The sequence below is a fragment of the Drosophila guanche genome, unplaced genomic scaffold (genome assembly GCF_900245975.1).
Source record: "Drosophila guanche unplaced genomic scaffold, DGUA_6, whole genome shotgun sequence".
Lineage (NCBI taxonomy): Eukaryota > Metazoa > Arthropoda > Insecta > Diptera > Drosophilidae > Drosophila > Drosophila guanche.
In genome coordinates this window covers 5,401,439-5,417,668 of record NW_022995743.1, presented here as the reverse complement: position 1 = coordinate 5,417,668, position 16,230 = coordinate 5,401,439, and the positions used below count along the sequence as shown (strand labels likewise).

General features: G+C 45.9%; 1 protein-coding gene across 2 annotated transcripts in view; it reads left to right on the top strand.

Moving 5' to 3' along the window:
* Window positions 1-15,971, top strand: part of LOC117586136 (potassium voltage-gated channel subfamily H member 8) — a 56,921-nt gene extending 40,950 nt beyond the window's left edge. The window contains exons 10-17 of one of the 2 annotated variants that reach the window (XM_034276032.1): window positions 3,572-3,773; window positions 4,557-4,748; window positions 4,819-4,937; window positions 5,600-5,680; window positions 8,756-8,851; window positions 10,094-10,247; window positions 10,797-10,921; window positions 12,385-14,259. In XM_034276032.1, the coding sequence (XP_034131923.1) occupies window positions 3,572-3,773; window positions 4,557-4,748; window positions 4,819-4,937; window positions 5,600-5,680; window positions 8,756-8,851; window positions 10,094-10,247; window positions 10,797-10,921; window positions 12,385-14,259 (2,844 nt within the window). Of the gene's footprint in view, window positions 1-3,571; window positions 3,774-4,556; window positions 4,749-4,818; window positions 4,938-5,599; window positions 5,681-8,755; window positions 8,852-9,124; window positions 9,171-10,093; window positions 10,248-10,796; window positions 10,922-12,384 lie in introns of those variants that run through there. The other variant, XM_034276040.1, reaches the window with a different exon arrangement.
* The last annotated feature ends 259 nt before the right edge of the window (window positions 15,972-16,230 follow it).

Sequence of the window (16,230 nt, the reverse complement as noted above, 5' to 3'; positions counted from 1 at the left end):
GGGAGAAAAAGTCTTCAATTTAAGAGCGGTATGCATGCACTCACAGCTGCTGATTACTGTAAAATCCATCATTACAAAGTGAGACGAAAAGAGAGGCAAAGAGAGAAGCTCTCTCTGACTATTCCTGTTCCGCGTGTCTGCACGTAATGAAACCGCATTATGCGCGAGAGAACAGTTAGATGGGAATGCCTGCTCACCTTTTACAAATTAAATTCATGCAGTAATGCCACGTGCAATAATGTCACCACAACCTTTATTGAACTTTTATTTCCGTGGCTTTATTTTCAAATATTAATTTCACTTATTTTATTTGCTTTTTTCTAGACAAAAGTCGCTTTAACAGTAATTTCCACTTCAAAGCCCCCTTTCGGCTGGCACTTGATCATTTAAGTGTTGCTTTTGGCACTCATTAAGCCGATTAAATTGGCCAAACTGTGTGCCCGGTAGAGTGCTCTTTCTGGCTTTTGCTGTAATTACGCACACAGGTCAAGTAGCTGAGTTCAGCTGGACAAGGTTGTGACCCAAATGTGCACTAAAACTAACACCAATTGCAAGCCCCAAAAACAGTCTGCCCGGCCAGACCTTGAGGTCTTTAAGCTTAAAGTGCAGTTAATAGTGCTTTCCACTGTCCATGCCAGCGAGCACTAGGAACCAGCAGTCGACCCTCGAGCGGTTTGGCGCGACAGACACGGACAAAGCCGCCGCTCTTGAGGCAACATTCAGTGGAGCTTACGCTATTTTGCAGCTTTTTCTTTTCAGTTGAAGTGCCAGCGCACAGGGTATTAGGAATTTGGCCAGACTATATCCGAGCCCTACCTGAGTCGATCGAATACAAAGCCGATAAATATGTCATCGTCTTTCATGGCTTTTAAAGTTATTTAATGAGAATCTTTGTAGGCAAATCAGGTCATATATTGTGTGATTGTTAGATGTTTTTCTTCACGAAAAGGTCTGCAAGGGTATCAAAAGTGTTCGCTCCCAAAGACAGCCTTCATTCCTTTCTTCTGTCTGTCTTTTGATTTTCTCTGGGTTCCTTTTGACTTTCCTGTGAAGTGGACAGCCGCGCTGTGATTGTGAGAGCATGAAACGCTGCCGCAGCCTTCATTGACATTTCAAGGATATCCTGCGAGATGGCACCGGGACTGTTCCCAAAAAGACTGGATTTTCATCCCTGTTAAATTCTGTTAAAAAAAAAAAACTCAAAATAATTTTCCATTGATTTCTGGTTTCTGCATCGTCATGGGCCATTTTCTGCGGTTTACTTAGCTGTTTCGTGGCCAGCTTCCTGTTTTGAAATCTGTGAGCAAATAAAAAGCCTTTCCCCATCCATAGTTGGCTTCCAAGGCCACCAAAAAGTTAAATCTGACACTTGGTCCACTTTCTCTCTACCGGCTAAATCTGACACAGAAAGTTTCGATAAAACTTAAATGTTTCCTAATTGCAAGAACAGAACTCTCCTGCTTCTTCGGTACCGACTAAACTTTAGCAAAAGTCATTTATGAATGTATTTTGGACTCGAAACTTTTACATTTTTATACATTTACACTTTAATATTAATTTTTTTTTTGGTACCAGCACTTCAACGCTTTTGCATACAATTGAAGCTAATGCACTTGAAACTTTTGCATATTTAGTTTATTGCAAAGTTTTAATTATTTCAGGGACCACCCCCTAGAAAAGGCAGTCAGAGAGAGAGAGAGAGAGAGAACCCAACTTTCCGGGGCACTTTGTTTGAGTCACGCGTCAGGGCTGTCGGTTTTGTTGTTATTTTTGAATGCTTGGCTGTGTAGTGTATACTCTGCCTACTACTATACTCTGTTTTAAAAAAGAAACAAGAGAGTTGAAATATTCATCCAGAAATACTTAAAACTCTGAAGAAAGTGGAAATGAATTTTGAATTGCCTGTTTTGGCGAGTCCACTGAGGAATAAAGTTAACCAAGTCGGTTTTGGTGTAGATTTCGTGTTGCTCCTCTTTGAATTTTGTGGCTGTGCAGTTGAAATCCCCCATTCAGGAATACCGTAAATGAAGAAGTGGTCGCCATGGCTGCAGCTGTCTCTTTCCAGAACAAAGTAATGAGTAAACAAAAGGAGCGTAAGTTAAAGGAAGGCAAACACTTGAGCACCGACAGAGACATTGAGGGAGGAAGTAGATGAATGGAATCGGTAGAGGGAGAGGGGGGTAGCGAGAGAGCAGAGCTGCTTGAGTGGAAGGCAAAGAATGAAAGTGAAAGCGCAGCACAAACGGGAACTGCAACGGGAATCACAATTTGTCAGGCAGCAGCGGCAGAGGCGGCGACAGCGGCAGTGGTGTTTTGTCGCATATGCACACGAAAATAATAAGGGAACCAGAAGTACAGTGCGTTGCACAAGTGTATAGAAAGTTGAAAGAAAATTTGCGGGGAATAGGAAAAGTCTTGGGTTAATAATTGAGAAGAGAAGGGACTTAGCAGATACTTATGTAGATATCTCGGCAGTTTTTATGTATATTTAAGAGTCTTAACTATGGTGATCGTGCACCACCGAACCGCAGCTTCTGTACATGCAGAGAAATGAAAGAGAGAACCCGAGAACCCGCCGCTGTCGCTAGCTGTCTACCTGCACCGCAAAAAGCTCCCGCCAAGAGGTTTTTCAATCATCTCCTTTTCGCACGCAAAGAATTTGCTGCTGCAGGTCAGCAAAGAAAGAGAGTGTGAGTGAGAGCAAGACAGCCTACATAATCCGTGCCCCATTACTTAGATGCCATTTTAAAGATGCCGCTTCGTCAGCGGCAATCAACAAAAAGAAATAAAAATGTCCGCTTATGGCGCTGTAAGACTAAACGACGGCATTAGCCTTCAATTCCCAAGTTCTCGCTCCCTCTCTCTCTCTCTCTCTCTGTCTCTCTCTGGGTGGCCAACGTCCCCACCGATAAGCTTGTTTATGTTTGCATTAGACTTTCCTTCCCCCACCCCGCACTCGACACTCCTTTGCCCCTTCTTTAACTTTATTTTCATCTTTTTTGATGGCATCCTTTCTGCCTGATTTCGCCCCTTTGGCGGAAGTTGTCAATTTGGGTTTTTAGTGGACCCTTCGTAGGTCAAGTGGTCGTAGTATAATCATAATAGAAAATGTGGTGCCCTAAAAATGCGTAACAAAAGTACAGGATTAAAGTGAAAAGTTGAAAATAAAGCCCGGAGTGTGTGGGGGCGAAACTGAACACCGGAGAACCGAAGAAAAATGAATGGACGAAACGCGGAATAGGCGGAGTCTTCACCGAAACATGTTTGCATTTTGTCACTAACCTTCGCAAGTGGCACATTCCAGGAAAAAAATACAACGCTTTTTATGCCCAATACACAATAACCTCGAGAGTTTGGGCAGGGTATGCTTGCGGAGAGAGAGAGAGTAGACGTGGACCTTATCAAAAAGTACGTTTCAAATGGGTTTGCTCATAAGTATTAATGTTAACAGTGGACATATGTACATTCCATTGCATTAGTTATTGAGTGTAGAAGTAGTTTAAGGTATCTCCAGTTTGTAACACTTGACGCTAACATTCCCGCTTGCTCTCTGTTTACTTTTTCCGCCCAGGAATCGCACATCCATCTTGTGAAATTGACGCGACTGTTGCGCCTGGCTAGGTTGTTGCAAAAAATTGATCGATACTCACAGCATACGGCCATGATACTGACATTGCTGATGTTCTCCTTCACGCTGGCCGCCCACTGGCTGGCGTGCATCTGGTACGTGATAGCGGTCAAGGAGTACGAATGGTTCCCCGAGAGCAACATTGGTGAGTGTCAAGGTTCAGTAGTTGTGCCTGGTCTTGGTCCCCGTCTGCATGCGTGGCAGATGGACATTAATTTGGTTAGTTTGGTAGCCAGTCGGAAATGGGATGCCCCACTGGGTGCTAACTGAATTTGTGTCTCTCTCTCTCTCTCTTGCTGGGTGCTATCCCCGGGCGACACATACACATCAGCTGCAACACCAGGCCACCATTTTTTACACCTACTTCTAATGTATTTTGTTGGCACAAAGTTTAAAGAACATTCAATCAAATCAAATCAAATCATCAACTTGCTTTGTAATTGAAAACATTTGCTGCATAAAGAAACTTTTTATCATCATATTTCTAGCACTTTATCAGCCATACACACACACACATATAAATATATGTAAATTCATATTAGAAGTGCGTGCGTGCGTGTGTGGTAGGGGAGTTGGCCCGTTGGGGAAAAGCCATGCCATGGGAAAAATCTCTCACAAATTGCCAGTTACTTAGCACGAGGCACCAGCCGGATAGACACACGAAAAGTTCTGTTTGACATTTCCGGTCCGTGCTTGGAACTTTTGCCGGATTTGGGCACGAACTTCCAACGGAATGACTGACAGACACCCACAGGGAAGAGTCGTGTGGGATGTTGGGACTGTGTAGGGAACTGCTGGGAGTCGGGAAGCTAGGCCGCCCCCAGTCATTGTCAATTTGATTAGCACAATTTGTTTGGCCGAATTTCCAATTAAATACTAAACCAGTTTTCTTTTCGCTTTCCCACCCTTCGTACTTAATGCCCTTTAGTATTTTTTACAGGGTGGCTGCAGCTGCTGGCCGAACGAAAGAACGCCACTGTGGCCATCCTGACGGCGGCCGAAACTTACTCAACGGCCCTGTACTTCACCTTTACCAGTCTCACGTCGGTGGGCTTCGGCAACGTGTCGGCCAATACCACGTGCGAGAAGGTCTTTACCATTATTATGATGCTTATTGGAGGTGAGTACAATGCCGCTTGTTGCGCTCTCTAGTTGCTACTTATTTATGTGGGTATTTATCCCTTATTCAGCTCTGATGCATGCCGTGGTGTTTGGTAATGTGACGGCCATCATTCAACGCATGTACTCGCGGCGATCCCTGTACGAGAGCAAGTGGCGCGATCTCAAGGATTTTGTGGCATTGCATAATGTGAGTTCAAACAGAGGAGAGGGGAAACTGCACATAGAAATCGAAAAACAATTGGCATAGAAGGCCCACAACTCATATCCGGGAATGAGTTTTTCAGGAACATCGAAAGACACTCAAGCAGAAATCGCACGCGCACAGGAAATGAGTGTAGCCCAGGGTCCCGCTCCCTGTCAGCCGCCACTACAACTTGCCCTAGAAGTGCCCTCGATGGGTTTTTATTAAAATGCAGCGCACACTTTCCATATGCCACGCCACGTTGGGCACAGCAGCAGAGCGTGGAGTGGGGGTGGCCTTAAGGCCATGAATTGCTGATTCCAGCATTCTGCACTGAAGCTGCTCCATCTGGTGTGTGTGTGTGTGTGTGTGTGGCTGCCACTGCAACCTGTTGATGATAGGACAAACTTGCGCGTTGCTCCATTAGGCAGGCTCTGTGTGGGGGGTGGCTTACCGCACGCGGCAGCGTATACGCAATGTGCTGCACAATTAAGCGCATTTGTGCGGCTCATAGACGCGTAATGCATGCAAATGAAGTGAGAAGTGGCCAAGGAGAGTGGCGGAGAATGCAGAGATGAATAGTGATAGAGCTGGATGATATTGCATCTCATTAACCGTCATGATCGCAAGCGAAACCCAATTAAACGTGTAGTGATTCCTTCTTTCAGATGCCCAAGGAGCTGAAGCAACGCATTGAGGATTACTTCCAGACATCCTGGTCACTAAGCCACGGCATTGATATATACGAGGTAAGCCTTGGGTCTCATGGGTATATCTCTCTCTAGTCATGCGTCTCGTAAATCATTTATACTTTTGCTTTCCCCAAAAAAAAAAAAAAAAAATGATTGGCAAAGTTGTCGACGCAGCGGCACATCTTTTGCCCAGACCCCCAGCTTTCACTTGTGGCGTGCCCCAAGCATTTCCAATATATATATGTATACGTCTGGGCCTTTAATTAAGCAAATTCCCCTAGGGTTCGCACTCACAATCATATGCGTGTGTGTGTGCTGTGGCTGTGTGTGACTTATTGATTGCCAGTGGGTTAAATGGCAAATGGCTTGGTCATCCTTTGATTGGTCATCCACGTCACTGATGTCCAGCCGGCAGCTTGCCAGCTGGCAGGTACTTTAACATGAATTCCATTGCTGCCCACTGCTGTCACTCATTACAAAACCGAAATTAAATATCGAATTGTATTGTTTGAGTGTCGCCTTTTGAGTGGAATCTCTGCCACTGAATCTATATTTTAATTAAAACTCGGAAATCCGTTGGACTGCAAGCTGTGGGCTTGCTCTTCTGCAGGGATAAGGGAAACGACTTCATGGGCAATCAATACTGATAGTAGCTGCTGCCATTTCATAACTTTTTTGAACTTATTCTGAACTTGAACCGACTCCAGCTTTGGTCAAATGTTGTCTGACATTTAGCTGACTTCATTGAGTGACTGACAGCTGCAGCAGTTGTGCAGCTGCACAACTTTGTTGCCCCAACTTTGCGACACCATTAAATGACATACTGCAGCTCCAACTGAGAGTTTTATGCCCTTGCTAATTGCTAGCAAAATTCAGTGGCGCAATGGCAAACAACATTTTGCCTGCCTTGTTGGTAATGGCTTTAATTAAAGACTCTTCAAATAATGCCAACGCCACAACAGCGGCGGCCAGCGAGCACGTGCAGTGCACATTCGGGGCTTAGGGGCAGTTAATTAATTAGCGTGGACAGCCTTTGAAGTTTGCACACCCAGAGCACTTGACGCTGCCTGTCAGCGCACCTCAAAAGGTTGAACATTGCCATGGATATATACGCTTTGGGTTGATTAAAAATCAACTGCCGTTTGAATGGGAATAAGTTAAACTGAACCAGAAATAAAAGCCTAAATTTGTAACAAAAATATAATTCATATTTAATTTAATTACATTGAAAAACACACACACCAACACACACATGCACCGATGAAGTTCACAAAGTATAGCCAACAAAATGGGGCAGAGGCTGTGGCTCAGTGGCTGGCAGGCTGCTGGCAGTAAATTAAATTGTTAATTTATTGCGCATGAAAATTAACTGGCAAAAGCGTCAGAGCAGGACACCCCAGGACCGTCCCGCCGCGCTGCTCTTTGGCAGGCGCCCGAAACTCCAGCATTTTCCTTGACTTTGGCATTCGGCTTCGTCCTTTGGCGCCAGGGTGTGGGTGTGTGCGCAATTAATGTAGAATATTTTACACTTCTGTGCACACTGAATCAGAGGGCAGCGAATAAATAACAATTCCAAGCGAATTGACCTTTTGGGGGCAAGCAGAAACACCCAAAAACAGGAAACAACTAAAGGCTGCCGAAAGGCAACACAAAGATGAATATGCCCTTTCCAGATGTGTGGTTAAGTTTGATAAATATTCTTGAGTGGCAGCTACGTATATGCAATACGATGTAATGAAGCGATGGAATGAAATTCTCTCTTAAATACAGAATTATAATGACCGCTGAAAGGATGCTACAAGAATGAAACACAAGCACAGCAAATTCTCCAACATTTTCCCAGCTTAGTTACGCGTGGCTACCCCGAATTTCTGCCACCTCTTTCGAATATTTCGTTGCACTTCCCATACAATTTTGGGTGGGAAAGTTGCCAACAATTAATTTTGCCGAAGTATTTGCATGCAGACAATACATTTTTAATTAATATTTGAACGTGGCTTTGATTTACACTTGAATTTTGTGTTAATTGAAGTGCAAACATAGACCAATTCTAAAACTATTTGTCAACTTAAATGGAATTCGATTCCGTTGTTGTTTGGCCTGTGGTCATGCCCCAATCGAATTTCTTTGAAAATGTCATGCAACGTAATTTAAACCAGATGTATGCGTATTAGGGATTAATTATAATTCGCATGTGCGTACACGAGTTGTGAAACTATTTATCGATTGCATTTTAATTTAATGTTCCGTAGAAGATTAAATTTAGCAGTGCTCATGCTCAGGTCCCAACCGATTGCACAGCAGGAATTCTGTGTAAATGTCAATCAATATTTCCTTGGAAATGTCAGTTGAGAAATATTTCTAATTAGTAGGAGAATGCAATGCAATCGTAAGCATGCTCAAACGAAGCTCAAGCGGCGAAGGTGGGAAGATGTAAGAATCTCAGATTGCCACAGCAAGCATGAATATTCCTCGCACAAAGATCAATCTACCTGAAGCTAAAGAAACGAAACAGCAACAATGTACATAGGAATAGAAGAGAGAGAGAGAGAGAGAGAGTCCCGTTGGTTAATGCTTCACGACAGAGTTGCGTACGTTGCTGCGGACTTGGGCTGAGAGCGAGAGAGCGACTGCACTGAGAGCGCGCACTAATGTTGTTGTTGGTGACAAAGCACAGAGCTCAATGAGAGTAGTGCTGAGAGAGAGAAACAGAATACAAATTATGCGAAGATCAAGAGACAGCTGCATCTGAACGCGCTTTAAGTGTGACATAAAAAAAAATGCAAGAATCGCGGAGTAGCGTTTTAAATGTGTACCTATGCGTATGCCATCGTTCGTTATTCGTTTGCTTTCATTTTTTTCCCTTCTTGTTGTTCGAAATATATATATATATGTATAACAGATCAATAACAATATGGGTAAGCGAAAGCCCAACATTTCCCTGGTGACCGAGTAAAATGATGCCAAACATTTCCCTCGCAATATTCATGCAATTCAATTTTCACTTGTACTGCTTGACGCTCTCACATATAAACAGGCATACAAACATACATAGCGGGCTTATACCTGCTTCTTATTATTTTTATACATACATATTTATTTTGTTCCTTTCCTTTTGCCCCCTCTTTGCAGACTCTACGTGAATTTCCCGAAGAGCTGCGTGGCGACGTATCCATGCATCTACATCGTGAAATATTACAGCTACCGATATTCGAGGCTGCCTCTCAGGTAAGAGGGGGGGGGGGGATGAGATGGAAATACTTTCTTTCAGGGGTCGACGTGTAGGATGCTTTGAAAGAGATTCGGGCCAGACAAATGGAACGAAATGGCAACGATGGCAAAATAATCAGAAAAGCGGAGCCGCACGGCCCTTTGCAGGGGGATTTCTGGAGCAGTCAAAAGTTAACTGCGAGCTTAACAGCAATGTTGAGGCTTGCCTTCGCTTCGTTCCCTGTCGCCCAGACACTCATGCACACACACAAACGAGAGACACACATACGTATATGTACATACTCGCATGTACGCATAAAGCGACTTCTGGTCACAGGTAAAACTTTCTGGCACATCAAATTTATGTGGCCTTTTGGCACAGTCAGTCGGTCGGCTTGTTCCAGCGTCTGAAGCGGAGCATGAAAAAGGTTTTAGGCAACATTTGTATGTACGCAAAAATCCGAGTGCAGCAACAGAAAGTTCGCCGAATTCGAGTAGTTTCCAATGCCCAATGTCAATACCCTTGTCAACCTCTGAAAGCTTACCTACGAATGGTATGGGGATGGGTCCTTTAAGAGTGTTTTTCTTGCTTCTGCTGCTGCTGCTGCTGCTGCTGATGGAAACGATTTTCGCAAAAGGTGCGCCCTTGCCGTTAAGCTCCGCTTTGTGTGCCTTACCTCTGGCCTGCCCTTCACTGAGTAATTGATTTCTCATTTACGGTTCAGTGTTCAGCACAGAACTGCCGAAGGATGCACACAAATTTGATGTCTAGCTTAAATGGGGAATTTCTTAAAGAGTTTAACTGGAAAAGAATTGTGTTTTTAGAACAGCATTTATTCAACTAGTGGGAGTGCAAACTTGAATAAAATGAAGAGCCAACAAAACGAATCTAAACACAAAAGCAGACCGAAGGGGGGAGTGCGAAATATTTATAAAGCCCATTCAGTAAGGCAAAGGCTGTGCAAATAAAAACCACTCAACAGTTATAAGCGCGCTTTAAGCCACTTAGCGTAGACGGGTGGGGACGTAGACGGAGGACTGCCGACCGCAGGATATTTCAGGGCAAGGACACAGCTGTTGTCGTTTTGTTTCATTGCGCAAATAAAGCGCGGCAACCGCTGAGCTTAATGCTTGCCACCGCCATCCAGCCAGTCCAACAGTCGACCCCAAAACAAGAACCAACAATTCCTCTAGCTGACCAGCTTCGAATCCATTTACACATATTTGTGCTCTACGTTTGTGTGTGTCTCATCATTGCAGGGCTGCCTCAAGCTGTTGTCGCTGCACATAAAGACAAACTTCTGCGCACCCGGCGAATATCTAATCCACAAAGGCGATGCCCTCAACTACATCTACTATCTGTGCAATGGCTCCATGGAGGTGATCAAGGACGATATGGTTGTGGCTATATTGGGTGAGTTTTAGCTTCGCAAAAGTTAGCTTCCCCAAAACTGTCATAGGAACAACACAACTAAGGAGCATTTCTGCAGTCTATATTAATTTTCTTTTTTTTATGAGAATTATCTGCCAAATATTTACTCTCGTTTCGAGTCACTCTTATTTAATTCCTTCCTTGTTTAAGCATTTGTTGCTGCAATTCTCCCTTGTTTGATTTTCGTTTTATGACAAATTTTCATTCTGTTTGTGTTTCGACTTTGAGCGTTTATTGAACTTTTGTCAGTTCATTCGCTTCTGGCACTTCTGACTGTTCTGCCACGTGTCCCCGTGACTGCATTCCACTCGACACATTCTGGGGGGAGGTGCTTGTTTATACATTCAAGACAGGCATCGTCCTTGTCAGCATCTACTGCCAGCTTGACATTGAAATCGACTTTGCGCCCCCTAGACAAATGCCCCTCTCAGGCTCTATTTTTATGCTCATTGATTCTGCTGTGCCTGTGCTGGCTGCGGCACCGCTTAACGCGATTGACCTTTCATCACACTCTCTCTCTCTCTCACATAGGCAAGGGCGACCTGGTGGGCTCCGACATCAACGTGCACCTGGTGGCCACCAGCAATGGCCAGATGACCGCCACCACCAACAGTGCTGGCCAGGATGTTGTCGTACGCAGCAGCAGCGACATAAAGGTAAGTAAAAGTCTCCTTCATATTCATCTACCCCTTTGTGTGTGTGGCAGTGGCATCTGTGGGCGTGTGTGACGAGGGGCAGTGGATGCAGTAATTAAATAGAATTTATTTTTATGCCTTTTGTTAGTTACATTCTGAAAATAGGAAGAAAAACGTAGGCAAAATGCCTGTGAGGGGAGCTGCATGGAGCTCGGTCAATTGACTTTCCTTTAGTTGAGTTAATCAATTCAATTGAATTATTTGTCTGGCCATGGCCCACGCTCCCACGCTGTCTGTTTCTGGCCTGCCCTGAAATTATATTTTTGTTATCTACATGGAAACCGGGGACTGCAATTTCATCTCGCTTGTCGTTAACTTTATCACAGAACGCAATGCTTCAGAGGTTTCGTTTCAACATCGTTGCACAGCACACAGTTTACGGAGAATTCTTTCCTTTGCCTGCAAGCACAAGTCCAAGGGGGCTCAAATGCTTGTCCACCCCCAGACATTCTAAATTATGGCAATAATCTTGGGTCGGTTCAGGTTACTAAAGCTTCACGCCTAATTAATTGCCATCCACTTTTGTCTGGCAATCGGTGGGTGTTGTCTGGCCTGAGTGGGTGTTTCTCTCTGAGCAATGTTTAAAGCGCAGAAATTTCCAATTTGATTGTAGCTTAATTAGTTGAGAAATGTTTCATTTATACATAGTTTGAGCAGAGAGAGAGAGAGACTCCTCTATGCCCTCATTCAGCGGGCATAACTGTGGCAAGTTGTAGCAAATGTTCATAAGAAAGACTTGAGCAGAGCTTCCTCTTGTAGCTCGACCCGCAAGTGTATCCCAATGTGCGGCCCTATCCCTACCTGTGCTTTCATCTCGTGTTTATTTGCATGTCTGCCACGCGAAAATAAAGTGCAGACATACTCTGAGTGTGTTTTCGCAGAAGCCAGCTGCCAGCTGCCAGCAGCTCCTGCTGCCCCCTCTCGTAGGCGTCACTCGGGGGCATGGGTCGTATGAGTGATACTTAAGCGGTACCTTTCGCACCCCTGTATGTGCGAGAGGGTGTGTACTCTTCACTTTGTAATGAATACAAGACGCAGCGGCGTCAACATTCAAATGTGCGACGGCAGGAGTCGACGGTTGAGTACCCACGAAAAGCTGCGCTAGATAGATAGATTTGCCTTGCAAAGGGAACACTTCTTTGGGCTCCAAACGTGGGCTTCACTTTCCATTGGTTCTCTGTCTTGAGTGAGGAATCCAATACTCCCTTTCTGCTATCCTATATGCCACGCTGTTTCAGCTTTTGTATCTTGTTTACGGGCACAAATATGCCTTCCACGCCTCCGGCACACAACCAGACACACAGAACCCACTCCAGACACAGAATCCAGAACCCTGCAGGCCCAAGTGTTTAATCGCTTAGCGCCAAACGGCTTTTGACTCATTTTTTGTGTGTGTTTCTTTTTGGGTTTCACCCGCCCTGCAGGCGCTCACCTACTGCGATCTGAAGTGCATCCACATGGGCGGACTGGTGGAGGTGCTGCGTCTGTATCCGGAATACCAGCAACAGTTCGCGAATGACATTCAGCACGACCTGACCTACAACCTGCGTGAGGGCTACGAGAATCAGGACTCGGATATCGGACCCTCCTTTCCGCTGCCCAGCATCAGCGAGGATGACGAGAATCGCGAAGAGGGCGAGGAGGTCGCCGCGGACAAGGAGAATGGTGCAGCTCCTGCCAGTGGGGCAACACCCTCGCCGCTGCACAGCGTGAGCAACGCTTCCCCGCTGCATGCCACACGATCGCCACTGCTGGGCATGGCCGGCAGTCCACGGAATCAGCGGCTGAACCAGCGTGGACGCTCCTTGATCACGCTGCGGGAGACGAACAAGCGGAACAGGAATCTCAATGCGGCCTGCAGCCTGGACCGTGGCTCCTTCGAGGAGCCCGACACCGAAGGCGAGGAGTCGGGCGTGGCCAAGCGGCCATCGCTGGAGCGGCTGGACTCGCAGGTGTCCACCCTGCACCAGGACGTTGCCCAGCTGAGCGTGGAGGTGCGCAATGCGATTAGTGCGTTGCAGGAGATGGCCTTCACCTCGACGGCCATGACATCGCACAGTTCCCTGAAATTCCAGCCGGCCCGCTCCATTCCGAACATTAGCGGCGGGCTGGCCGCACGCTCCGGACTGGGCCTGGCGGATGCCGCTGGCTTGGACTTGATGGGCGGACACCTGCCCAATGGGGCAGCAGAGGCGGCGCCCATGCACAGGAGCACCTCGCATCCGCCCGAGGTCTGGGGCCGGGATGTGCAGCTGCCGGGCAGCTCAAAGGCGGAGCAGGCCAAGCCAGAGACAACAGCGAGCAGCGCTGGCGAACCGCCACGGACAACGGCCAATCGCAGCTCCCAGACGGACTTCTATCGCATTGACTTTCCCACCTTCGAGCGCTTCGTGTTGGCCAATCCGCGGCTGGTGCTGGGCCTGTTGGGCATCGAGCCGGCCATCAAGAGCGAAATGGAACTGCTGCAGCAGAAGCAGACACTTCAGATATCGCCACTGAACACCATCGAGGAATGCATCTCCCCGGCAGATCCCACGCTGGGCAGCTCCAAGGAGCGTTTGCTTGGCCCGACTGGAGGCTCGAGTGGCGGGTCTGGACGCATCTATCCGCCGCTGGATGATGAGAATTCGAACGATTTTCGCTGGACCATGAAGCTGGAGCATTCGGCCAGCCATCACAGCTGCTGCAAGAGCACGGACAGCCTGCTGCCACCGGAGGAGCACACGGCTGCACCAGCGCCGCCTGTGGTGCCGCTTGAGGCGCCACCTCAGCCCCCGGAGCCCCGATCCAAGCGAATACGACGCAGCGCCAGTGGCAGCAATTCGAGCATCTCCAGCAGCAGTTCCAGCTCCAACAGTTGCGTCGCGTCGCAGAGCACCGGCAATCTCACCACCAGCGCCTCGGTGCACTGCAGCAGCAGCAATCAGAGCGTGGCCAGTGTGGCGACCACAAGACGCGCCTCCTGGAAGCTGCAGCATTCGCGCAGCGGAGAGTATCGACGGTTGTCGGAGGCCACCGCAGAGTACTCGCCCCCGGCCAAGACCCCAAATCCGATTCCGATACCGATTGCAATGCCGCTGGCAGCGACAGCAGCCGGCTATGGCAGGGACGAGGAGGAGCGTGTGGAGCTGCTGGGACCGCGACGTGCCTCAAGGCCCGTTCTGCTGGGCGTGAGCCAGGCCCAGGGCCATGGACAGGCCGTGAATTTTCGCTTCTCTGCCGGCGATGCTGACAAATTGGAGAAGGGACTGCGTGGCCTGCCATCCACACGCTCCCTGCGCGATTCGAGTGGCAAGTAAGCGAAGGAGGAGACGGCATTGTTTATGGATGACTGGATGAATGTTGCAGGGTGCTTGTGGGTGGCATGTGTGGTCTCATTTACATGCAACCGCTGTGCGTGATTTATGGCCTAATTAAATACTAAAATACGAAGACGCTTGTACATTTAATATTGTATCTCCAAGATGCACAGCAGCGAGCTGAGTTGTTCATTGATTTCGAGCCTTAGTTGGGTTCTATTATCCGCTTCGGGCACTTGTCTTTAAAAGTGATCTAATAATGGCTAGCGTAAAAGTTAATTTAAGCGATTAGCTGTAAGAAACTTGAAAGGAAATTCGTTATAATTATAATTTACATATCCATACCCTTTATATCCCCCGAGTTGCATTCCCCTAAATTAAGGTTTTAGCCAGGCAGGACGATAAACCAGATAAATAACTATTGTACAGCATATCAGAGAGCAAGAGAGCAAGAGAGACAGTGAGAGAGAGTGATCGAAATATGTACATTTTGTAGGCTAGTGTATTTTTGTAAAGAAACGCGACAGGCAGGGAGGCAGTTGACTGTCTGCTGACAGGGAAAGTGCAGTGCAAAAAGAACAGATATACATACATATATATAACACTATATTTTCCTAATCAAACAGTTATAGATGTTAGCTATAAACATAATCATATGAATGTTAAATTTAGAGACACAAATATCTGAATGTTTAGGCTATGGATTGCGAAACGTTGCGGCTGAGTGAAGGTACAACTCCGATTAGACCTCCGATTAATGTTAATTAAATGTGTGTCCTTGCGTGTGTGTGTGTGTGTGTGTGTGTGTAGAGCTTGCTTAGCAACTGAAATCACAAGTTTATTGAACATATACTTAAACAAATGGGTGAAATATTAACTATATTGAATCAACGACTCGCAATCGGAAATGACAACAGGCCTACAGTTGAGCAATTTGCAGCTACCTGATTGAGCACAGTGTGTGGCAAAGGTGGGAATAATTATTTGTAGACACATAAGACACAAAATCCAACACTAAACCCATCCGCATGCTAGTCAGAAAGTTGGGTTGGGATGCCATAAGATAATCGACAATCGACATTTATTGAATGGACAAGGGTTCTGCTTCAAAAGTGAACTTTTGATCGTTGGTGGAATGATGCATTTTTGTGATTCGCAGCGGCATGCTATTGTTAATCGACAAAAGTGTTTAAATTCGATGTTTGTTCAATGTTTATAAAAATATTCATACTGCAAACTGTGTACATTTCCGGCAAACCCATGTATGTATGTGTATGTGTGTATTGATTGTAGTATATCTAAATATCTGTGTATATTTGTAATCTGCTCCAAAGAACTATAAAGACTTGAGCTTCATTCTATCTTTGATGTAAGCATTCTATGATAATAAGTGTATTAGTTTTACATATACATATTCAGCATCTACACATATGTATGTATGTTTTAGCCAAGCCAAGTTCAACTGGCCCACAACCTAAGAACAGAACAGAAACGGAAACGGAAACAGAAACAGAAACATTTCAATTGAGAGCTATTAGAGCCAGTCAGTCAGTCAGTTACCAGAGAGCGCATCTATTGAACGTTTTTAAGTGTTTTAACCTAATGTTATAGTGACTGTATACAAGTTAATAAATGTAGTTATACACCTAAAACATACACAACAATATCCAATATTTCAATAAACAATAAACAACTTGATGTGACAACTTTAATTGCTGCTGATAATTCCTGCAAAGCGTTTGCTAATTGAGTAACTTTGTGTAATGTGGGAGCTTTTCCCTCGTATGATTCGACCATATCTAATGCGATTAATTCAATTGCCCTGCTGGGCGCTCTTTGGGCAACATAATCCACTGACCTGATGGCCCAGGTTCGTATGTCAACTGAGACATTAAATACAGCTTTGGGGGCTGTCTGTTTCTTGTTGTAGGATAAGAGCATTAGTTGAAACTTATCCCGAATTGGGTCAAA